Source organism: Oncorhynchus keta, chromosome 24 (genome assembly GCF_023373465.1).
Source record: "Oncorhynchus keta strain PuntledgeMale-10-30-2019 chromosome 24, Oket_V2, whole genome shotgun sequence".
NCBI lineage: Eukaryota > Metazoa > Chordata > Actinopteri > Salmoniformes > Salmonidae > Oncorhynchus > Oncorhynchus keta.
In genome coordinates this window covers 27,707,724-27,732,227 of record NC_068444.1, presented here as the reverse complement: position 1 = coordinate 27,732,227, position 24,504 = coordinate 27,707,724, and the positions used below count along the sequence as shown (strand labels likewise).

At 44.2% G+C, this 24,504-nt stretch overlaps 1 protein-coding gene across 1 annotated transcript in view; it reads right to left on the bottom strand.

Moving 5' to 3' along the window:
* Positions 1–24,504, bottom strand: part of kif19 (kinesin family member 19) — a 79,635-nt gene that overhangs the window by 17,128 nt on the left and 38,003 nt on the right. Inside the window, exons 3-6 of the mRNA XM_052478028.1 lie at positions 17,063–17,261; positions 10,617–10,753; positions 2,546–2,671; positions 295–489 (exon numbers count right to left, since the gene is read on the bottom strand). Of these exons, the coding sequence (XP_052333988.1) occupies positions 295–489; positions 2,546–2,671; positions 10,617–10,753; positions 17,063–17,261 (657 nt within the window). The remainder of the gene's footprint in view (positions 1–294; positions 490–2,545; positions 2,672–10,616; positions 10,754–17,062; positions 17,262–24,504) is intronic.

Genomic DNA, 24,504 nt, shown 5'->3' with positions numbered 1-24,504 from the left:
TAAAGTGACAAAAACAGTGTTCCTATGTACTGTCGTAAAACATGGCTGTCAAACGACCAGAGGAGACAAACATAAAGAGAAGACCAACTCAACCGACCACCTCCCTCCCACAAGTAACGGACCATAACAAGAGGTGAAAAAAGGACACAGAAACAGGCATGTTCACACACACACACACACACACACACACACACACACACACACACACACACACACACACACACACACACACACACACACACACACACACACACACACACACACACACACACACACACACACACACATTTGTACCTGTGACGCTCGTTCGGAGCCAGCAAGGTCGATCATGAAGAGGCGTGCGAAGCGGACCTCCTGTAGAAGGTCTCGACAGCGGCTCGTCTGCCGGACAGCCACCTGCAACACGGCGTGGGACCGGGACGATGTCTGGTTGGCTGCCGTGGGCTCCTGGGTACGCTGCTTATTACCCTTCATCAGCAGCTCCATGATCTGGCAGGAACACAGTCATTAAACTTTATGTAGCTCTATGTAGATCTAATGTCATTTTTATGACGTGCTCATAGATGTGTTATGTACACTGAAAAAAAGGCTGGGTTAAAAACAACTCAGCGCTGGGTAAATAATGGACAGAACACACGTTGGGCTATTTTGAGAGCCAGTAGAGTCAACTATATGGTTGTTTTCTTTGATGCCTGGAGGCGTGGCTTAGTAGTGGCGTGGCTTTCAGATAGTTATTGTTTGCCACCCTTAAGAGTAAATGTCATTCCCCTTAATTTGTTCTGTTGTATTGTCATCACATGTTAAGGTTGAACACAGTATTTTGTGTAGCTTTTGTCACTTTTATGCAGTGCCTTAGACCGCTGTGCCTCTCGGGAGGCCTCAGATGGTTAATTTTTATTTTCCTTCAATACTGTTGCACATGACATATTTTAACAAACATTTAATAACAGTATTATTTAAATATTATAATAAAGAGACATAGGCTCTGGTCGACAGGAACTCATACTCTTGTGTAAGCATCATAAAAGCTACAAAAGTGTCCGTGCTCAATCTTAACATGTGATGGTAATACAACAGAACATGAACCGGAATGACAGTTACACTATATATACAAAAGTATGTGGACAGCCCTCCAAATTAGTGGATTCGGCTAATCCAGCAACACTTGTTGCTGACAGGTGCATAAAAATCGAGCACACAGCCATGCAATCTCCATAGACAAACACTGGCAGTAGAATGGCATTACTGAAGAGCTCAGTAACTTTCACTGTGGCTCCGTCACAGGATGCCACCTTCCAACAAGTCAGTTCATAAAATGTCTGCCCTGCTAGAGCTGCCCGGTCAACTGTAAGTGCTGTTATTGTGAAATGGAAACGTCTAGGAGCAAAAACATCTCAGCTGCGAAGTGGTAGGACACACAAGCTCACAGAACGGTATTACCAAGTGCAGAAGCTTGTAACGCGTAAATATTGTCGGTCCTCGGTTGCAACAATCACCACGAAGTTCCAAACTGCTTCTGGAAAAAACATCAACACAAGAACTGTTCGTCTGGAGCTTCATGAAATTAGTTTCCATGGCTGAGCAGCCGCAAACAAGCCTAAGATCACCATGTGCAATGCCAAGCATCGACTGGAGTGGTGTAAAGCTCACAGCCATTGGACTCTGGAGGAGAGGAAAAGCATTCTCTGGAGTGATGAATCATCCTTCACCATCTGGCAGTCCGACAGACGGCCAGATGCCAGGAACCCAGATTCATGGTTTCCAGTGAAAGGAAATCTTAACACTACAGCATACAATGACATCTAGATGATTCTGTGCTTCCAACCTTGTGGCAACAGTTTGGGGAAGGCCCTTTCCTGTATCAGCATGATAATGCCCCCATGCACAAAGTGAGGTCCATACAGAAATGGTTTGTCAAGATCAGCGTGAAAGAACTTGACTGGCCTGCACAGCCCTGACCTCAACCCCATCGAACACCTTTGGGAGGAATTGGAACGCAGACTGCGAGCCAGACCTAATCAGCGCCCGACTTCACTAATGTTCTTGTGGCTGAATGGAAGCAAGTCCCACGCAGCAATCTTCCAACATCTTGCGGAAAGACTTACCAGAACCATGGAGGCTGTTATAGCAGCAAAAGGGGACCAACTCCATGTTAATGAATGAGATGTTCGACGAGTAGGTGTTCGCATACTTTTGGTCATGTAGTGTACTCTCACAGGTGGACAAAAATAACTATTTGAAAGCCACACCCCTACTAAGCCATGCCCCTAGTCTTCTGATCTGACCTGGTGGGTCATAGCTCAATAACCCAACAACCCAACTGAGTGACCCAACTTGCTGGGTCAAAATGACCCAACGTGTGTTCTGTCCAATATTTATCCAAATTGAGTTGTTTTTTAACCCAGCATTTTTATTTGAGTTTAGGCTTCATAATATACAATATACCGATTTAGAATAATGTATGGATTGTGTATGGATTTGATGTACTGTATAGTGTGTGATCTTGTAAAGCATGGAGTAAGTGTTCCTAGGTGTGACCTCTCACCTCTCGGGCGTTGATAGTGGAGACCTCTGTGATGCCAGCCACCTGGATCTCTCCTTTAGAGTCCTCTCTCAGGTCCAGGAACCCAGAGGACGGGTTGAGAAGGTCCCGGATCATCTCGTTGTAGATCTGGGAACATAACACAGGGAATGGTCAGGAGAGTCAGGAGGTTTCTCCTCAGCTTCCAAATCACATCTCAAAAGCTCAACATTGAAGGAATTGTTAGAGCCAAGGAATTCTTATATCCAAGGAATTGTTATAGTGACAGTCGGGAGAAACATTAGTTAACTTTCCATTGGAGAGTTTTCTTTTGGAGTTGTTGACACAATGGTTTTGGGACATGTACATGGAAAATACCTCTTGCAAAGTGGACACACTTGAAAGGTCTAAAACTAGTACTGTACATAAACTCTTTTGTTGTTTTACTAACTCCTAATTTAGCTAGTCCAACTTGTTCTGTGACAGTCTGTCGTCAGCAGCTCAAGTTGCTTTCATACAGGCTGATCATTGTGTGTTGACTGTGATTTCACGTGGAGAGCTCTTATCCCCACATCAACAAAGTGACAACCAGGAATAGGGAGAGAGACAGAGAGAGAGAGACAGAGAGAGACAGAGACAGAGACAGAGACAGAGACAGAGACAGAGACAGAGAGAGAGAGAGACCACTGGGAGAAAGACAGATGGGGATAGGCTGGGATGTGTGGTGGCTGGGGAGGATAGAACATAGTGTGCCAGTAAAGAAAACAAAAAACGACTGTCCTGCAGAGTAGGCTATCCCTGTTCATAACCAACCCCAGAACCACAGGACCACTCTAAACTCACTCAAGGGGGAAATAATGATTGAGACAGACAGGAGAGTGTTTATCCAGTTATTCTTACCATCTAAACACTTTCATTTCAGGTGAAGGGGAAAAAAAACACACCTCCTCTGATTAGGGTATTAACATACCGTATGAACAGAGGGTAAAAACATAGGAACTTCTCATAGAATAGAAGCTGAACTAAGTGAATGGGTGTTAAAAGACTATGTATGCGGATGCATGTGTAGTTGTGTGCATACTTGTATTTAGTTTATGTCTGTGTAATAACAGGCGAAAGAGGAGGCTGATTTGAAAGAGCAAGGGAGCAGAGGAAGCAGGTGTGAGTATGGTTTTAGCAGGACCATAAAACATCACTGAACCTTTCTGTGTAGTGATAGGAGGGCTGAGAGTGGGCAGCAGCAGATCAGCAGGTTGCTCCCTAGAGGCCAACAAGACCAACACGCACTATGTCACAGTACAGCCATCACAGAGCTGGACAGGACTACAGTATGAAACGTATGCTATAGGCATCCAGTGTTACCTTCAACTTTCTTAATCATGTGTTGCTACTCTCTACTACTGCACCCACCCATTTATTGCAGAATATTTTGTAAAATAATAGCTTGTAGAATAGCTTGTAGTAGAAGTACAAATTAGCGAGTGTCAAACTTCAAACCAATGGCATCATGCCCTTTGTATGTCTCCAAGGCTAATTTCTTCCAAACACAAGGACACTGACTGTCGCGGATTCAACTCTAGAAATATTTTTCTTGGCTGTTTAAGCATTCTTTCCATGTTAGTTATTTTAATAAAAAGCTGTCTATCATCTGTCACTTTCTTCCTCTTTCTGCCTAGACGAAGACAGGATGAACAACTGAATCTCTGCGTGCGTCACTGTTTGCCTAGAAGGAAGACATATTCATGAGAAGGTTGCTACATCACTCCTTGTCAAGGCTTCTTTTCATTATGGTGATTGATCCTGGAAAGAAATGGGGAATTAATTGTATTAAAAAAAGCACAATGGTAAACTATGCTTGCAGACAAAAGGAACCACTTTCAAATACTGACAAAGTAGTCAATAAGTATTCAACCCCTTTGTTATGGCAAACCTAAATAAGTTCAGAAGTAAAATGTGCCTAACAAGTCACATAATAAGTTGCATGGACTCACTCGGTGCCCTAATCCACATAATAACACATTTCCGTTTGATGCAGGATTACTTTCCTGCTGTAGGCTCAAATTAAGAACCTACCTCTGTACCTCATCTTTGTACCCCACATGTACAATTATCTGTAAGGTCCCTCAGTCGAGCAGTGAAATTCAAACACAGATTCAACCACAGACCAGGGAGGTTTCCATTAACTCGCAAAGAAGGGCACCTATTGGTAGATGTGTAAAAAATGTAAACATTGAATATCCCATTGAGCACGATGAACTTATTAATTACACTTTGGATGGTGTATCAATATACTCAGTCACAACAAAGATACAGGCATCCTTCCTAACTCAGTTGCCGGAGAGGAAGGAAATCGTGCAGGGATTTCCCCATGAGGCCAATGGTGACTTTAAAACAGTTACAGAGTTTAATAACTGTGATATGAGACCCCTGAGGATGGATCAACAACATTGTATTTACTCCACAATATTAACCTAATTGACAGAGTGAAAAGAAGGAAGCCTGTACTGAATAAAAAATATTCCAAAACATGCATCCTGTTTGCAACAAGGCACTAATGCAACAATGCAGCAACAACAACAAAACATCCTGAATACAAAGTGTTATGTTTAGGGCAAATCCAATACAACACATTACTGAGTACCACTCTCCATATCGTTAAGGACTGGGGAGTTTTTCAGGATAAAAAAAGGGAATGAAGCTAAGCACAGGTTTAGTCTGCTTACCACCAGACACTGGGAGATTAATTCACCTTTTAGAAGGACAATTACCTAAAATACAAGGTCAAATATACACTAGAGTTGCTTACCAAGAAGACGTTGAATGTTCCTGAGTGTAGGAGTTACAGTTTTGACTTAAATCTACTTGAAAATCTATGGCAAGACCAGAAAATGGTTGTCTAGCAAGGATCAACAAAGCTTGAAGAATTTTGAAAATAATAATGGGCAAATTTTGCACAATCCAGGTGTGGAAAGCTCTTAGAGACTTACCCAGAAAGACTCACAGCTATAATCGCTGTATTGAAGTATTGACTCAGGGGTGTGAATACATATGCAAATTAGATATTTCTGTATTTCATTTTCAATAGAGTTGCAAAAATGTCTAAGAACATGTTTTCTCTTTGTCATTATGGGGTATTGTTTGTAGCTGGGTGAGATTTAAAAAAAATGTATACATGTTTTATATTCAGGCTGTAACACAACAAAATGTGGAATAAGTCAAGGGGTATGAATACTTTCTGAAGGCACTGTATGTAATCTGGATACATTAATGGTTTATTTTTCATATTTTGTCTTACAAATGTCAAATGACATTAAAAAGTATTTTGTGTAGATTGCTGAGAAAAAAATGACAATTTACATCTCTTTTAATCCCACCTTGAAACACAACAAAATGTGGAAAAAGTCAAGGGGTGTGAATACTTTCTGAAGGCAATGTATCTACACGAGTATCAACCTGAACTGTTGAATAAACAGAAACGCCGTTGTGGTTGTAAGTTAGTATACTATAAGGTCTACTAGTAAACCTTATAGGTATCAGTCTAGTGTTTTCTGTAATGACCTTACTGATCCCTGTTTTACAGCCTGTGTTTGTAATGACTGCCCAGTCAAACAACCTGTCCTGACTTGTCATAGACGCCTGCTAAAAAACTTTAATGAGCAAGCCTTCCTTCATGATCTGGCCTCTGTAAATTGGTATATAATCAGCTTGGTCCCCTCTGTCGAAGACACTTGGACCTTCTTTTTTGATATTTTCAGTGTTATCGTTAACAAATACGTGCCCGTAAAGAAAATGAGAATTAAAAACAGGTTCAGCCCCTGGTTCGACTGTGATCTGGCAGAGTTACTTCACGTCAAGAATTCCATTTGGCAAATCGCTGAGCACATGCATACTCAGGCTGACTGGATCTCGTTCAGGCAAATTAGAAATACGTGCACTCAGGGTATCCGGAAGGCCAAAGTTAGCTACTTTAAGGAGCAGTTCTCTTTCTGTGGGTATAACCGCAATAAGTTCTGGAAAACAGACCTGGAGATAAATCTTCCTCCTCACAGCTGCCCATGTCTCTTAATGTTGATGATGTGGTTGTTACTGACAAGGAGCACATGGCTGAGCTCTTTAGTCACCACCTCATTAAGTCAGGATTCCTATTTGACTCTGCCATGCCTCCCCGTTCATCGTTTCCTCATCTCCCACCCCTTCTAATAATGTGACTATCCCAAATGCTCCTCCTTCCCTCACACTGCCCCGCTACAAAGTTTCTCCCTGCAGGTGGTCATTGGGTCTGAGATGCTAAAGCATCACCTTAAACTTGACCGCAAAAAAACATCTGCTTCAGATGGTTTAGACCCTTTCTTCTTTAAGGTTACTGCCCCTATAATCGCCAAGCCTATCTCTGACCTTTTTAACCTGTCTCTCCTCTCTGGGGAGGTTCCCATTACTTGGAAGGCAGGCACGGTGCTTCCTTTATTTAGGCCAATTTCTATTTTGCCCTGTTTATCAAGTGTTGGAAAAACGTGTCAATAATCAACTGGCTTTCTTGATGTCTATAGTATTCACTCGGGTATGGGGCTCCCAAATGGCGCAGTGGTCTAAGGCACTGCATGTCAGTGGTAGAGGGGTCACTACAGACCCTGGTTCATTTTCAGGCTGTATCACAACAGGCCGTGATTGAGTTCCATAAGGAGGCGCACAATTGGCCCAACGTCATCCGGGTAAGGGTTTGGCCGGGGTAGGCCATCATTGTAAATAAGAATTTGTTCTAAACTGACTTGCCTAGTCAAATACAAAAAATACAAATAAATATGCAATCTGGTTTCCAGTAAGGTTATGGATTTGTTACTGCAACCTTAAAGGTCCTAAATGACAACACCATTGCCCCTGATTCTATGCAATATTGTGCTGCTATTTTTATTGACTTGGGCAAATCTTTTGATACGGTAGACCATTCCATTCTTGTGGGCCGGCTAAGGAGTATTGGTGTCTCTGAAGGGTCTTTGGCCTGGTTTGCTAACTACCTCTCTCAAAGAGTGCAGTGTATAAAGTCAGAAAATCTGCTGTCTCAGCCACTGCCTGTCACCAAGGGAGTACCCCAAGGCTCGATCCTAGGACCCATGCTCTTATCAACATAGCTCAGGCAGTAGGAAGCTCTCTCATCCATTTATATACAGATGATACAGTCTTATACTCCCCAGATTTTGTGTTAAATGCTCTACAACAAAGCTTTCTTAGTGTCCAACAAGGTTTTTCTGCCCTTAACCTTGTTCTGAACACCTCCAAAACAAAGGTAACGTGGTTTGATAAGAAGAATGCCCCTCTCCCCACCGGTGTGAATACTACCTCAGAGGGTTTAGAGCTTGAGGTAGTCACCTCATACAAGTATTTGGGAGTATGGCTAGACGGTACACTGTCCTTCTCTCAGCACATATCAAACCTGCAGGCTTAAGGTTAAATCTAGACTTAGTTTCCTCTATCGTAATTGCTCCTCTTTCACCACAGCTGCCAAACTAACCCTGATTTAGATGACTATCCTACCCATGCTAGATTACGGAGACGTAATTTATAGATCGTCAGGTAAGGGTGCTCTCTAACAGCTAGATGTTCTTTACCATTCGGCCATCAGATTTGCCACCAATGCTCCTTGTAGAAACATCACTGCACTCTGTTCTCCTCTGTAAACTGGTAATCTTGTATACCAAGACCCACTGGTTGATGCTTATTTAAAAACATCCTCTTAGGCCTCACTCCCCCCTATCTGAAATACCTACTGCAGCCCTCATCCTCCAAATACAACACTGTTCTGCCAGTCACAGAATAGGTCTGACAAGGCCAACACGAACAATATACTGCTTTCTCGGGAACAGGCCCAGATCCCCGTGATTTGCGTGAAGAGGAGTCGGAGAAAAAGGGTCCGGAGAAAAAGGGTCTTGAGGGCAGGCTGCCTTCTGAGAATTCGTAGGCGATCAAATAAACCCCCACGTCCTTCCATTCTGCTAGCAAATGCGCAGACTTTGGACAAAAATAGCAGAAGATTAGTCTACCAACGGGACATTTAAAACTGTAATATCTTATGCTTCACGGAGACGTGGCTGAACGATGACACTATCAACATACAGCTGGCTGGTCATACACTGCACCGGCAGGATAGAACAGCAGCATCTGGTAAGACAAGGGGCGGTGGACTATGTATTTTTGTAAATAACAGCTGGTGCACAATACCTAAGGATGTCTTGAGCTATTGCTTGCCTGAGGTAGAGTAAACTGTAGACCCTACCTACCTAGAGTGTTTGCACCTGTATTTTTCATAGCTGTTTACATACCACCATAGTCAGAGGCTGGCACTAAGACAGAATTGAATGAGCTGTGTTCCGCCATAAGCAAACAAGAAAACGCTCACCCAGAGACGGTGCTCCTAGTAGCCCGGAACTTTAATGCAGGGAAACTTACATCCGATTTACAAAATTTCTATCAGCATGTTAAATGTTCAACCAGAGGGAAGAAAACTCTGGACCACCTTTACTCCACACACAGAGATGCATACAAAGCTCTCCCTCGACCTCCATTTGGCAAATCTGACCATAATTCTATCCCCCTGACTCCTGCTTACAAGCTAAAATTAAAGCAGGAAGCAGCAATGACTAGTTCAATAAAAAAGTAGAGCAAAGTGGATGCTAAGCTACAGAACTGTTTTGCTAGCACAGACTGGAATATGTTCCATGGTCTCTGATGGCATTGAGGAGTACACCACATCAGTCATTGGCTTCATCAATAAGTGCATTGATGACGTCATCCCCACAGTGACCGTACGTACATACCCCAACCAGAAGCCATGGATTACAGGCAACATCCGCACTGAGCTAAAGGCTATCATATTTGATGGTTCGTCTGAGGGCATAGCAGGATTTCTTGTAAGCTTCTGGGTTAGAGTCCCATCCTTGAATGCAGGTTCATGGATGGGACTCTAACCTGGAAGTTTACAAGAAATCCCGCTATGCCCTCCGACGAACCATAAAATATGAAAAGTGTCAACACAGGACTAAGATCGAATCGTAATACACTGGCTCCGACGCTCGTCGGATGTGGCAGGGCTTGCAAAGCGTTACAGACTACAAAAGGAAGCACAGCCGAGTGCTGCTCAGTGACACAAGCCTACCAGACGAGCTGAACTACTTCTATGCTCGCTTCAAGGCAAATAACACTGAAACATGCATGAGAGCACAAGCTGTTCTGGAAGATTGTATGACCACCCTCTCCGCAGCCGATGTGAGTAAGACCTTTAAACAGGTCAACATTCACAAGGCCGCAGGGCCAGACAGAATACCAGGACGTGTACTGCGAGCATGCGCTGATCAACTGGCAAGTGCCTTCACTAACATTTTTAACCTCTCCCTGTCCGAGTCTGTAATACCGACATGTTTTAAGCAGACCACCATAGTGCCTGTGCCCAAGAACGCTAAGGTAACCTGCCTAAACGACTACCGACCAGTAGCACTCACGTCTTTAGCCATGAGGTGCTTCAAAAGGCTGGTCATGACTCACATCAACACCATTATCCCAGAAACCCTAGACCCACTCCAATTTGCATACCGCCCCAACAGATCCACAGATGATGCAAACCATGCTGTTTTTCATGTGTTGCTGCCATGCCATGTTGTTGTCTTAGGTCTCTCTTTATGTAGTGTTATGTTGTCTCTCTTGTTGTGATGTGTGTTTTATCCTATATTTGAATATATTTTTAATCCCAGCCCCTTTCCCCACCTTTTGCCTTCTGGTAGGCCGTCATTGTAAATAAGAAAATGTTGACTACATCACTGTTGATGACCTTGCCTGAACTGAAATCCTTGTGGGTCAGGTGATAGGGCAGTTTGTTATAGCACAAGTAGGCTGCTGACGGCTGTGTTGGATGTATGTTATTAGACATGTTGTTAGGGTATTCCTAAGAGAAACAATGTTGCGTCCCAAAATATGTTGCGTCCCACAGGATGCGTCCCAAAATAGCACCCTATTCCCCATATAGTGTACTACCTTTGAAATGTAGTGCACTATATAGGGAATTTGATGCCATTTGGGAAGCAGACATAGACATAGTATGCATTCTCACCTCCAGGTATGACATGGAGATGTTGTACTGCATGTCATCGCTGGTCTCCTCGATGGCTTTGAACAGGTCATTTAGAGTCCGTACGTAGATCCCCGGTTCCCTGTCTGTACCCAACATAGTGTACGTCTTCCCACAACCTGAGCACAGACACACACGCACACACAAAGAAGGAAAATATTCACAATCACAGTTTTCAGTTTGAATTGAAGGGAATAAAATTGTTAATACCAAACAACTTGATCATTGAATAGTGTCTATTTCAGGGCCATTACTATATTTTTTGTACCCCTTTAAGTTCACTTAAAGGAGAAGTTTTCTTTTTTTACAACCAAATTTTAAAAAATAGGTAAATCTGTTCCCAGCAGGCACATTTGGTTCTTTGGAAGTTGTAGGAACGTACGTTTTTGGTTTCCCATTGGTTCTGGGAACTAAGCCATAAGTTTCCTGATTGGTAAAACTGAACGTTTTTAAACTTTCTGAGAACGGAAGTGAATATTACACCTGATCTGGGAATGTAAATGTCTTGGTTGCATGGAGGATCTGAGAACATTTTACTATGGTTTTCCTGGGAAGTTTTATTAAATGTTCTGAGAACGGAAATTATAGGTATTTTGAAGTTAATTCAATAATTTTCTGCTAGTTTAGGTTAACTGTTTTGAACACAGGCATGACACTTGGAAATGAATTTGCTTTGGCATTAATCATGCAAACACATTTATTTATTTTATTGTGGCATGGCGTCAGTGAGATTCAAACCTATGATCTTCATTTCTCTACCCATGGAATTTGTCCACTGCGCCACCAGGATGGAGCTAGCATGCCATTTTTTCTAAACTCATACCAAGATGTTCATTTTAGCCTATTCAAACAGACCCATTTCAAAGGAAACGAGCACTAATTAAAATCAGGTGTGACCAATTAGAAGGCACACTTGAACACACACTTGATAGAGTTTGTTGACTCAGAACGGAACGTATGTGTTTTTAAATAACAGTCTTAGAACATTCTTTGAATGTTACTAATGTATTCTTGTGTTTTTTTATGGAAAGTTTTCTTAATGTTCTGAGAACATGACTTTAAATAGAACTATGAGGAAACCTTCAGAAAACATTATGCTGAAGTACTGAAATTGCCACATAGAACAACGTTGTTTCTTAACGTTCTCTGAACAATTTGAGAACATGACTTTAAACAGAACCATGAGAAATTCCCACCTAAGAAACACTTGGTTCTCAGAACGTTATGTGCTAGCTCGGTATCCTGCACCATTACCAGAAAGTTGTATGCAAAATAACCATAAGACAACCTGGGCTCTCATCTAGCTGTAAGAAACATTTGGTTCTCAGAATGTTATGTACTAGCTGAGATGTTATGGAAGGGTCCAGACACATTTTATTTGTGATTTCACTTGTTTTTGAGAACCTTACCCTAAACAGCAAATCACTTCCTAATGATGAGGAAATGTTTTGTTGTTTGGGATAAGTTTCTGAAAAACAAGTGAAATCACAAAAAATGTATCTGGACCCTTCAAATAACATTCCATTTACAGTACCTCAAAAAGAGAGATATGGTTGTAAAAAAGAAAACTTCTCCTTTAAATTCAGTTCATTTATTTGGCCTTTTACAGGAATTTGCCTCACATTCAGTAGCTGTACACTATGTTTAAATTCAATATTAAAAAGCCTTCTTGTTGAAAGCTTAACCCCAGTCAAGCTCTATTTCAAGAAACCATGCCTGTTTAGGTCGAGAAGGACAGGCTAGTCACCAGATCTTCATTCTGTTTTGGACAACAAGACTGTGACACATGGAGTTTAATTAGTTTAATTTGAGATGAGCAGAGATTAAGAGTGGTGAGTCTACAGGGAGAGACAGACAGCAGGAGGGAGGGAGGGAGGGAGGAAGGGATGGAGAGGAAGTTACTTTTGGGTCAGTTGTATTTGTCTTTCTAGGTAATGACTGTCTGTCTGAGCCCTGCTTCTTGGCAGTCAGGTGCTCCCTATGGCACAATTTCCTGTTCCTATTAAAAGCAGAATTAGAGATGACACACAACACCCCTCCCCAGTCCATATGGAAACAAATCAGACTAATTAAAATCTCGAACCACCAGATTAATCAAGTGGAAAAGGAAGATAGCAATATATGAGTTTGATTATACGGCTGCAATGAGCAAAATAATAAGAAATAACTTGGATAAAAATACATGCAGTCAGAATCATCAACCCCCAGGCTGATTATTTCCTATGTAATGTTCTCCCCTGGTGCCCAGTGGGTGGTAGGTGAGGACAACACACACAGGAACAGAGGACACATGCACAAATGCATTCACACACATGCATGCAATTAAAATAGAGAAGGTATCCCCAAGTACGCGCAATGCTGTGGGGGTACACCAAATATAAATGTGATTCACATTTAAAAAATAGATTTAAAAAATGGAAGAAAAAAAAATCCTTCCCATTTTCAAATTTATATTTTCCAATGGGGCTACATAGGATTTTTTTCTCGCCTGAGTAGCCTTGTGTCACTGTCAAAAATCTAATTAAACCATCTAGTGTTCAGCGAAATAACAACACAATGTCAAATACAGATATCCTAATCAGATAATTAACACCCACTCACATTAACTGTTACTCTCTCGCGCGAATTCCACTAATGGTCTATAGGTAGCCAAATGTAGCTGCTGCTCATTCCGTTTGCTCGAAAATGGATAAATGGTTAAAGATACACACAGCAGCGCTACAGGCAGTACTACTACTACCAGCAGTACTACACCTGTCAACGACACAAGTTGCTCTGCTTCCACGAGCACATCCAACGTCTGATGCAGCCAAAGAGCTGCTGCCCCCTTACCAGGGAAAGTCAGGGATGTTGGACCATCGAAGAGGCGCAAATATGATGAGAACTACGATGATTGGGGGTTCACTTATATTGGGAGTAGTGCCTTTCCTCAGCCACAGTGTGTTAGATGTGCAAAAGTACTATCTTGCAATTCTTGCGCAGACATTTAGAAACAAAACATGCCAATTTTAAAAATAATCCCCGGGAGATTTTTGAGCGAGAATTAAGATGACTTTCGAGTAGTAAGACATGTATAAAAGCAACAGATACCATTAATAAGAAGGGGCTAGAAGCGTCTTATATGGTGAGCTACCGAGTGGCTAAGATAGGCAAGCACCATACTATTGTGGAGGACTTCATGCTTCCTGCTGCCGCGGATATGTTTGGGAAAATGCTGGTGGGAAAAGGCCCCAAAAACTATACAGACAATGTCTTTGTAACGTCTGCTTCCAGCTCACACCCTCAAACACGTAGATCCCCCGAACGCAGCTCACTCTCCAGATCCCAATCACCTGTTCACACACCGGTATGTCATTATCACACACTATTTAGTTCAGTTCTTTGCACCCCATCACTGACGTATTGTTTGTTTTGTGACACACGTCTTTCAGCGCTCTGGTTTTCCTGTGATTTAAGCCTCCCGTGTATTATAGTTTTGGCCTGCCTCACTAATGATGCCTTTTTGCCTATTTCCTGCATGTACTTTAGCCTATCGGATTTCCTGTTATCTACCTATTGCCTGATCTCCCGGACTACGTTACTAGACTTTTCCCTGCCTGTACTGTTGCCCTTTTGGACCCCCTCTGTATGACCATCTGCCTGCCCCTGGACCCAGCTACCTGCCTCTGCCTGTGTATGAACATCTGCCTGCCCCTGGACCCAGCTACCTGCCTCTGCCTGTGTATGACCATCTGCCTGCCCCTGGACCCAGCTACCTGCCTCTGCCTGTGTATGACCATCTGCCTGCCCCTGGACCCAGCTACCTGCCTCTGCCTGTGTATGACCATCTGCCTGCCCCTGGACCCAGCTACCTGCCTCTGCCTGTGTATGACCATCTGCCTGCCCCTGGACCCAGCTACCTGCCTCCTCCTGTGTATGACCATCTGCCTGCCCCTGGACCCAGCTACCTGCCTCTGCCTGTGTATGACCATCTGCCTGCCCCTGGACCCAGCTACCTGCCTCTGCCTGTGTATGACCATCTGCCTGCCCCTGGACCCAGCTACCTGCCTCTGCCTGTGTATGACCATCTGCCTGTCCCTGGACCCAGCTACCTGCCTCTGCCTGTGGTCCTTTGCAATAAACAACTGCTGCGCTCTGCGCTTTAAACCAGCTTTCTCTCTCTCCCCTCGTGTTCATTACACCGTCGTCCTACATCCTCGGAACAGGAGGTTATATTGTCGTCAAGGGCTTATATAGGAAGGGAGAGGAGGGCGTGTTTGAAAAGTTTTATAGCCCATGTCCCTTCTCATGGGCGGGCCACTGATTGAGCAGAGCCATAACTTATGAAAACCCAAATCTCACATTTTAGAAGCTAAAATCACATTTCATCCCATCACGAATAATTTCATATTCAAACATTTAAATTGAACAACAATTCCATGTGAATCCGATAACTCTGATTAGCTCAGAACGAAGCCAACATCAGCGTGAGCTTTGGTTGCGAATGGTATAAACTTTGAACTCTTATTCACTACAGAAGTGATACCTCCTAGCCGTTCAGTTAGCAACAGCAGATGCAACGAGGGTTAGGAAGGAACAGACAGAGTATCCCGTCTATCACCCAACAACGTTACTACAACGTATCCAATTGACAACCAGAGACATTCTTCAAAGGACTCGGTTGGGCAACACGGCCTTCCATCTACCACCAACCTACCGAAGCGCAGTTCAGAGTAAATATTTATTGCATTTTCCTTTTCCAAATGGGCGGTAATTTAGAATGCATAAGATACTGTACTTACGATAGTACAGCTTCTCCCTGTGTCCCTCAGTCTTCCCGCTCTTTCATTCAAACCCAGCCCCTTTTCTTTTGTGTAACAAGCTGTCATATTTGTTCCGCCCGCTAGGGACGTTTTCCTTTATGACGTAATTTGTAATCAAGTTATGATTAATTATGTGTATGTGTAATTCTGTGTGATTAGTTAGGTATTTAGTAAATAAATAATTAAACCCAATTTTGTATTGCTGATTCAAATTGTTGGCCAGGGTTCGTGCAGATAACCAAGAATGTACAACTTTCAGATGAGACTGAATTAAGACGACAATTGATATTGACTGCTATTGATGTAAAATATTACTAGGTCTTTAAGAGTTTATTCCGAAGATAACAGCTCTATGAAAATTATTTTGTGGTGCCCGACTCTCTAGTTAATTACATTTACATGATTAGCTCAATCAGGTGATATTAATTATGGAGAAATTATTTTATAGAATAGCATGTCATATCACTTAATCCGGCATAGCCATAGACACGACAGCAGTGACCATGTAACGCTTTTACAACATACAGAAGTCCACAGTTTTTTAAAATTGAGAGACGAGCTTAACGTTTTCTTTACTGACCATAATTTTCACATGTCTGACCGTTTGCATATTGACGAGTTTCTCACACAACTGGCCTATCTGGGTGATGTTTTTCCTCGCTTGATCTGAATCTAGGATTACAGGGACTCTCCGCAACTATATTCAATGTGCGGGAGAAAATTGAGGCTATGATTAAGAAGTTGGAGCTCTTCTCTGTCTGCATTAACAAGGACACCACACAGGTCTTTCCATCATTGTATGATTTTTTTGTGTGCAAATGAACTCAACATTACGGACAATGTCAAATGTGATATAGCGAAGCACCTGAGTGAGTTGGGTGCGGAATTACATAGGTACTTTCCCGAAACAGATGGAACAAACAACTGGATTCGTTATCCCTTTCATTCCCTGCCTCCAGTCCATTTACCGATATCTGAACAAGAGAGCCTCATCGAAATTGCAACAAGCGGTTCTGTGAAAATGTCATTTAATCAGAAGCCACTACCAGATTTCTGGATTGGATGGCGGTCAGAATATCCTGCCTTGGAAAATTGCGTTGTTAAGACACGGATGCCCTTTGAAATCACGTAACTATGTGAGAGTGGATTCTCAGCCCTCACTAGCATGACAACTAAATACAGGCACAGACTGTGTGTGGAGAATGATTTAAGACTGAGACTCTCCAATACAACCCAACATTGCAGAGCTTTGTGAATCCTTTCAAGCACACCCTTCTCATTAACCTGTGGTGAGTTATTCACAATTTTCAATGAACAATAAGGTTTTATATGTAAGATGTTTAAATAAAGAGCAAAATGATTGATTATTATTATATTACTATTTGTGCCTTGGTCCTATAAGAGCTCTTAGTCACTTCCCACGAGCCGGGTTGTGACAAAACCTCACACTCATTCTTCTGTTTAATAAATGTATCGTACAATGATGGTAAATAAAAACAAATTTAAGAGTGCGCTGAACCTGGTGCTAGAGGGGGTACGCTGATGAAGGTTGAATGTCTGAAGGGGTACGGAACTATAAAAAGTTTGGGAACCACTGGAATAGAGGATATGGCAGCTATGACAAACCTGTGGGTCCGTAGGCGAAAACGGTGGCGTTGTAGCCAGATATGAGACCTTCGATTAGGCCCTTGGTCGTGGCTCTGTACACCTCCTCCTGGTTAGCTGAGTAGTCAAACGCAACGTCGAACATATAGGTCTTCTCCCGGGAACGGTTGGCACGCAGGATATCATCTGGATCCTCCATGGGGTCCATCAGTACCACCATCTACAGCAGAGAGGAAGGGAGGAGAGAGGGATGAAAAGTGAGAAAAGGGATATTTTAATGATTAGTCATCATACCACAGAAACATCATTGCATAACATATAATAATACTTCTTGTTTTATGAATCTGTAAGTAGAGAATGACTGCAATTATCCCCGAGGCAGGGCTTGTGACAACACATCAATATATGCAAATGCACTAAAAACTAAATTTGGGTAAATATTGGACAGAACACGTTTGGTTATTTTGACCCTGCAGTTGGGCCACATGACAAGCCGTTGCCGAAGCCAAGTTGAGTTGTTGAAGCTGGATTATTGCTACGTTCAGAGGAGGGCAGGATTTCTGTTACATGTATTTGAATATTTTCTCATTTGCATTCCACGGGCTGAACAATACTCCAAAATATTTTGTAACAAGATCATTTCTACAGCTGTGATTTATATATTATAAATACAAAATACTTTTCTGTACTATTTCTTTATAACGGTTCACAATTTTGTGGCCCTCTTTCTCCCTACAATGGTATCACAAATCTCATGGCACTATGTTGCGATAAGTGTGTCTGCTAAATAACCAAAACGTAAATGTATATGTAAAAATGAACAACTGCAAAGCACACTGGGAATTGTCATTGATCTTGAGTTCATTTAGCAGACGCTCTTATCACACCATAGTGCCGTCATACTTTAGATATCAATGTAGGGTGAAAGAGGGCCACAAAATGGCGAACTACTTTAAAGTAATGATATAGAAAAATATGTTGTATTTTGAAAATACAAATAAAGTCTTTCGAAAATATCTTGTAACAAAATACATTGGAGTGAAGTTCAGCCCACTATTTACACAGCGCTGGGTTGCTTACTCCTCTCTCACTTCTGATGCCATCTGCCCCGGTATGACTGTGAGCACCGTAATGGCTGACAGTTACCCAGCTCAGTGCAGCACAGGAGGCTGCTGAGGGGAGGGCGGCTCATAATAATGGCTGACAGTTACCCAGCTCAGTGCAGCACAGGAGGCTGCTGAGGGGATGGTGGCTCATAATAATGGCTGACAGTTACCCAGCTCAGTGCAGCACAGGAGGCTGCTGAGGGGAGGGCGGCTCATAATAATGGCTGACAGTTACCCAGCTCAGTGCAGCACAGGAGTATGCTGAGGGGAGGGCGGCTCATAATAATGGCTGACAGTTACCCAGCTCAGTGCAGCACAGGAGGCTGCTGAGGGGAGGGCGGCTCATAATAATGGCTGACAGTTACCCAGCTCAGTGCAGCACAGGAGGCTGCTGAGGGGATGGTGGCTCATAATAATGGCTGGAATGGAGTAAATGGAATGGAAACCATGTTTGATGTGTTCCATACCATTCCATTTATTCAGTTTCAGCTTCTACTATGAGCCCGTTCTCCCCAATTAAGGTGCCACTGGCTGCCTCTACTGTGCAGGTAATTAAAGTGGTGAAGAGAAACTGACGGGCGCAGCAGCAGTTAGATCCGGGGGTCTGATGGTTTAAACAGGGCCTTTTATCCATCTGCAGCTGGAGATACAAAGGGCCTACTATGGGGTAGATAGAGCCTTGAGTGCCACCGTGTCCCTCCACACCCACGCAGTCTACGTTCCAATTCCCCCTATTCCCTAGTGCACACATAGGACAATGGTCAAAACTACCCCTTGACACGTTTCAGCCTTATTGTCAAATGTATTACATGTTTTTAAAAATCCTCATCAATCTACACTGAATATCCTATAAAAACAAAGCGAAATACCTTATTTACATAAGTATTCAGACCCTTTGCTATGAGACTCAAAATTGAGCACAGGTACATCCTGTTTCCATTGATCATCCTTGAGATGAAATTGATTGGACATGATTTAGAAAGGCACACACACATGTCTATATAAGATCCCACAGCTGACAGTGCATGTCAGAGGAAAAACCATGCCATGAGGTTGAAGGAATTGTCTGTAGAGCTCAGAGACAGGATGGTGTCGAGGCACAGATATGGGGAAGGGTACCAAAACATTTCTGCAGCATTCTGCAGATCCCCAAGAACACAGTGGCCTCCATCATTCTTAAATGGAAGAAGTTTGGAACCATTAAGACTCTTCCTAGAGCTAGCCAACCGGCCAAACTAATCAACCGAGGGAGAAGTGCCTTGGTCAGGGAGGAGACGAGGAACCTGATAGTCACACTCACAGAGCTCCAGAGTTCCTCTCTGAAGATGGGACAACCTTCCAGAAGGACAAACATCTCTGCAGCACTCCACCAAGCAGGCCTTTATGGTAGCGTAGCCTGATGGAAGCCACTCCTCAGTAAAAGGCACATGACAGCCCGCTTGGAGATTTTGCCAAAATGCACCTAAAGGACTCTCAGACCATGAGAAACAAGATTTTCTGGTCTGACGAAACCAAGATTGAACTATTTGGCCTGAATGACAAGCGTCACGTCTGGAGGAAACCTGGCACCATCCCTATGGTGAAGCATGGTGGTGGTAGCATCATGCTGTGGGGATGTTTTTCAGCGGCTGGGACTGGGAGACCAGTCAGGATCGACGGCAAGATGAACGGAGCAAAGTACAGAGAGATCCTTGATGAAAACCTGCTCCAGAGCACACAGCCAAGACAACGCAGGAGTGGCTTCGGGACAAGTATCTGAATGCTCTTGAGTGGCCGAGCCAGAGCCCGAACTTGAACCCAATTGAACCCAATCTCTGGAGAGACCTGAAAATAGCCGTGCAGCGACGCTCCCCATCCAACTTGACAGAGCCTCAGAGGATCTGCAGAAAAGAATTGGAGAAACTCCCCAAATACAGGTGCCAAGCTTGTAGCGTCATACCCAAAAATACTTGAGGCTGTAATCTCTGCAAAAGGTGTTTCAACAGAGTACTTATGTAAACATGATATTACTGTTTTTTTGTTTTAATACATTTGTAAATTTTTATTTTATTTTTTTAAACAAACTGTTTTTGCTTTGTCATTATGGGGTATTGTGTGTAGATTGATGAGGGGGAAAAAACGATTTAATCAATTTTAGAATAAGACTGTAACGTCATAAAATGGGGAAAAAGTCAAGGGTTCTGAATACTTTCCGAATGCACTGTATATGGTACAGGATAGCATTTGGGACTCAACCAGATTGTCTGGTGATTGATGTGAGCCATTGTGCCATCCATGTCATTTCTGAAAGGTGATCAACATCAGGCACCATCGTCCACTATCTTTACCCACCAGCAAGCCATACTCAGGTTTATTCAGAGATTGCCTGGCTCTACCTGCCGGCTCTATTCAGAGTTCGCATGGCTCTACCTGCTGGCTCTATTCAGAGTTCGCCTGGCTCTACCTGCTGGCTCTATTCAGAGTTCACCTGGCTCTACCTGCTGGCTCTATTCAGAGTTCACCTGGCTGTACCTGCTGGCTCTATTCAGAGTTCACCTGGCTCTGCCTGCTCTATTCAGAGTTCACCTGGCTCTACCTGCCGGTTCTATTCAGAGTTCACCTGGCTCTACCTGCCGGCTCTATTCAGAGTTCACCTGGCTCTACCTGCCGGTTCTATTCAGAGTTCACCTGGCTCTACCTGCCGGCTCTATTCAGAGTTCACCTGGCTCTACCTGCCGGTTCTATTCAGAGTTCACCTGGCTCTACCTGCCGGTTCTATTCAGAGTTCACCTGGTTCTACCTGCCGGCTCTATTCAGAGTTCACCTGGCTCTACCTGCCGGCTCTATTCAGAGTTCACCTGGCTCTACAGAGTGCCTGGTTCTATTCAGAGTTCACCTGGGTTCTATTCAGAGTTCCTGGCTCTGCCTCTATTCAGAGTTCACCTGGCTCTACCTGCCGGTTCCTTCAGAGTTCACCTGGCTCTACCTGCCAGTTCTATTCAGAGTTCACCTGGTTCTATTCAGAGTTCACCTCTACCTGCCGGTTCTATTCAGAGTTCACCTGGCTCTACCTGCCAGTTCTATTCAGAGTTCACCTGGTTCTACCTGCCAGTTCTATTCAGAGTTCACCTGGTTCCATTCAGACCTATTCAGAGTGCTACCTGCCAGTTCTATTCAGAGTTCACTTGGCTCTACCTGCCGGTTCTATATTCAGAGTTCCTGGCTCTACCTGCCGGTTCTATTCAGAGTTCACCTGGCTCTATTCAGAGTTCGCCTGGTTCTGCTCTTCTATTCAGAGTTCACCTGGTTCTACCTGCCGGCTCTATTCCACCTGGCTCTACCTGCCGTTCTATTCAGAGTTCACCTGGCTCTACCTGCCGGTTCTATTCAGAGTTCACCTGGCTCTACCTGAGTTCACCTGGTTCTACCTTCATTCAGAGTTCACCTGGCTCTCTAGTTCTATTCTTCGCCTGGTTCTACCTGCCAGTTCTATTCAGAGTTCACTTGGCTCTACCTGCCGGTTCTATTCAGAGTTCACCTGGCTCTGCCTGCCAGTTCTATTCAGCACTTGGCTCTACCTGCCGGTTCCATTCAGAGTTCACCTGGCTCTACCTGCCAGTTCTATTCAGAGTTCTGGTTCTACCTTCTATTCAGAGTTCACTTGGCTCTACCTGCCGGTTCCATTCAGAGTTCACCTGGCTCTACCTGCCAGTTCTGCCCTGGTTCTGCCTGCTCTATTCAGAGTTCACCTGGCTCTACCTGCCGGTTCTATTCAGAGTTCACCTGGCTCTACCTGCCGGTTCTATTCAGAGTTCACCTGGTTCTACCTGCCGGTTCTATTCAGAGTTCACCTGGCTCTACCTGCCGGTTCTATTCAGAGTTCACCTGGTTCTACCTGCCGGCTCTATTCAGAGTTCACCTGGCTCTACCTGCCGGTTCTATTCAGAGTTCACCTGGTTCTACCTGCATTCAGAGTTCACCTGGCTCTACCTGCCGGTTCTATTCAGAGTTCACCTGGCTCTACCTGCCGGTTCTATTCAGAGTTCACCTGGCTCTACCTGCCGGCTCTTCATTCAGATTCAGTTCACCTGGCTCTACCTGCCAGTTCTATTCAGAGTTCGCCTGGTTCTACCTGCCAGTTCTATTCAGAGTTCACTTGGCTCTACCTGCCGGTTCTATTCAGAGTTCACCTGGCTCTGCCTGCCAGTTCTATTCAGAGTTCACTTGGCTCTACCTGCCGGTTCCATTCTACCTGGCTCAGAGTTCACAGAGTTCTGGCTCTACCTGCCAGGAGTTCACTTGGCTCTACCTTTCAGAGTTCACCTGGCTCTACCTGCCTGGTTCTATTCATTCAGAGTTCACTTGGCTGGCTTCTTCACCTGGCTCGGTTCTATTCATTCAGGTTCTAGTTCACCACTGGCTCTACCTGCCGGTTCCATTCAGAGTATGGCTCAGAGTTCATTCAGAGTTCTGGCTCTACCTGCCAGTTCTATTCAGAGTTCACTTGGCTCTACCTGCCGGTTCTATTCAGAGTTCACCTGGCTCTACCTGCCGGCTCTATTCAGAGTTCACTGGCTCTACCTGCCGGTTCTATTCAGAGTTCACCTGGCTCTACCTGCCGGCTCTATTCAGAGTTCACCTGGCTCTACCTGCCGGCTCTATTCAGAGTTCACCTGGCTCTACCTGCCGGTTCTATTCAGAGTTCACTTGGCTCTACCTGCCGGCTCTATTCAGAGTTCACCTGGCTCTACCTGCCGGTTCTATTCAGAGTTCACTTGGCTCTACCTGCCGGCTCTATTCAGAGTTCACCTGGCTCTACCTGCCGGTTCTATTCAGAGTTCACCTGGCTCTACCTGTCGGTTCTATTCAGAGTTCACCTGGCTCTACCTGCCGGTTCTATTCAGAGTTCACCTGGCTCTACCTGCCGGTTCTATTCAGAGTTCACCTGGCTCTACCTGCCGGCTCTATTCAGAGTTCACCTGGCTCTACCTGCCGGCTCTATTCAGAGTTCACCTGGCTCTACCTGCCGGTTCTATTCCGAGTTCACCTGGCTCTACCAGCTGCCTCTATTCAGAGTTCACCTGGCTCTACCTGCCGGTTCTATTCAGAGTTCGCCTGGCTCTACCTGCCGGCTCTATTCAGAGTTCACCTGGCTCTACCAGTCCATCCACAGGGGCACCGCACAGTGGCACAGTGTCAGAATGTAATAACTGTACTAATAATGACAACTCAGGGGAAAGACCTATATACCACTGCAAACATTAATCACTTCACTAAGTGGTGGTCTGGGAGACTTAGCTATCTCCCCAGAGCTCTGTTCGTCAGCAGAGGCGTCAGGTCAAAGCTGAGGAGTCAGTTGGACACTGTGGTGAATATTAAAACATTGTCATGATATCACTGATGTTTTTGAGTAGACTTCAGGACTACTGGATGTTGTGGTGCGTACAGGGTTTAAATAGTCTGTTCTGTTCCTGTCCAGCTCTGAATGGCTGGAAAGAGGGCCTTTAGTTTCAGGGCAGTGTTTGTGTGTCTGTCTCCCTGTGCGTGTGTGTGTTGTCTGAATGGCCTGGGTCTGGTCTAGTATCCCCTGCACAGCATAGCCCTGTTTAATGACCTCTCAGTCATGGAGCCGCTCACTTTGAAGCCTCTTGATTGAAATTCAAGAGGAGAAATCTGACTTTTAAAAGCGTACAATTACACAGAGAAAGAGGGAACAAAACACACGCACAGAGACGTAATCAGCAAACAGAAGAGAGGAGAGAGGTAAGAGATGGGGAGGGAAGAGAGGAGGGGAGGGAGAATTAGAGGAGTGGAGGGAGAATCACCTTTCTCAGGAAACATAGTATTGTATTGTAAACCAGGAGCTCTTCTTCTCTTCTCTCTAGCCAGGGTCAGAGACACTCAGTAACCTAAAGAACCGCATCGGTCTGGTGTCTTCACCAACAACGTGACAGAACTGATGCGTTGTGTGTGTGCACGCGTGCGTGCGTGGGGTGGAGATGACATAGGACAGAAGAGAGATGGGTCTGGCCTTGACGTACTTCAACCTACCTGTCTGAGAGCTCTGCTCTGCTCTACTTTGATCAGACAGGCGGGCAGCACCCCTTACTGTACCTGGCAGCCAAGGCTGTGTGCGTGTCCATGTGGGTGTTTCAGTAGGCATCACCGAGCATGTAAAGTATCATGTCTTTTGTTCAAGAGAGGTTCTGGTGTGCATTCAAGGATGTTCTTAGACCAGAGTGTGTTTAGTACAGTAGCACGTGTGTGTGTCTATGCTAAGGAACACCCTTTAAGGCCAATCAGGATGATTGCACACCTCTCGCATCTGTTGCCTTTGTTCCTTAGGTTACCTGGGTACCCTGTTACCCCACCTTGCCC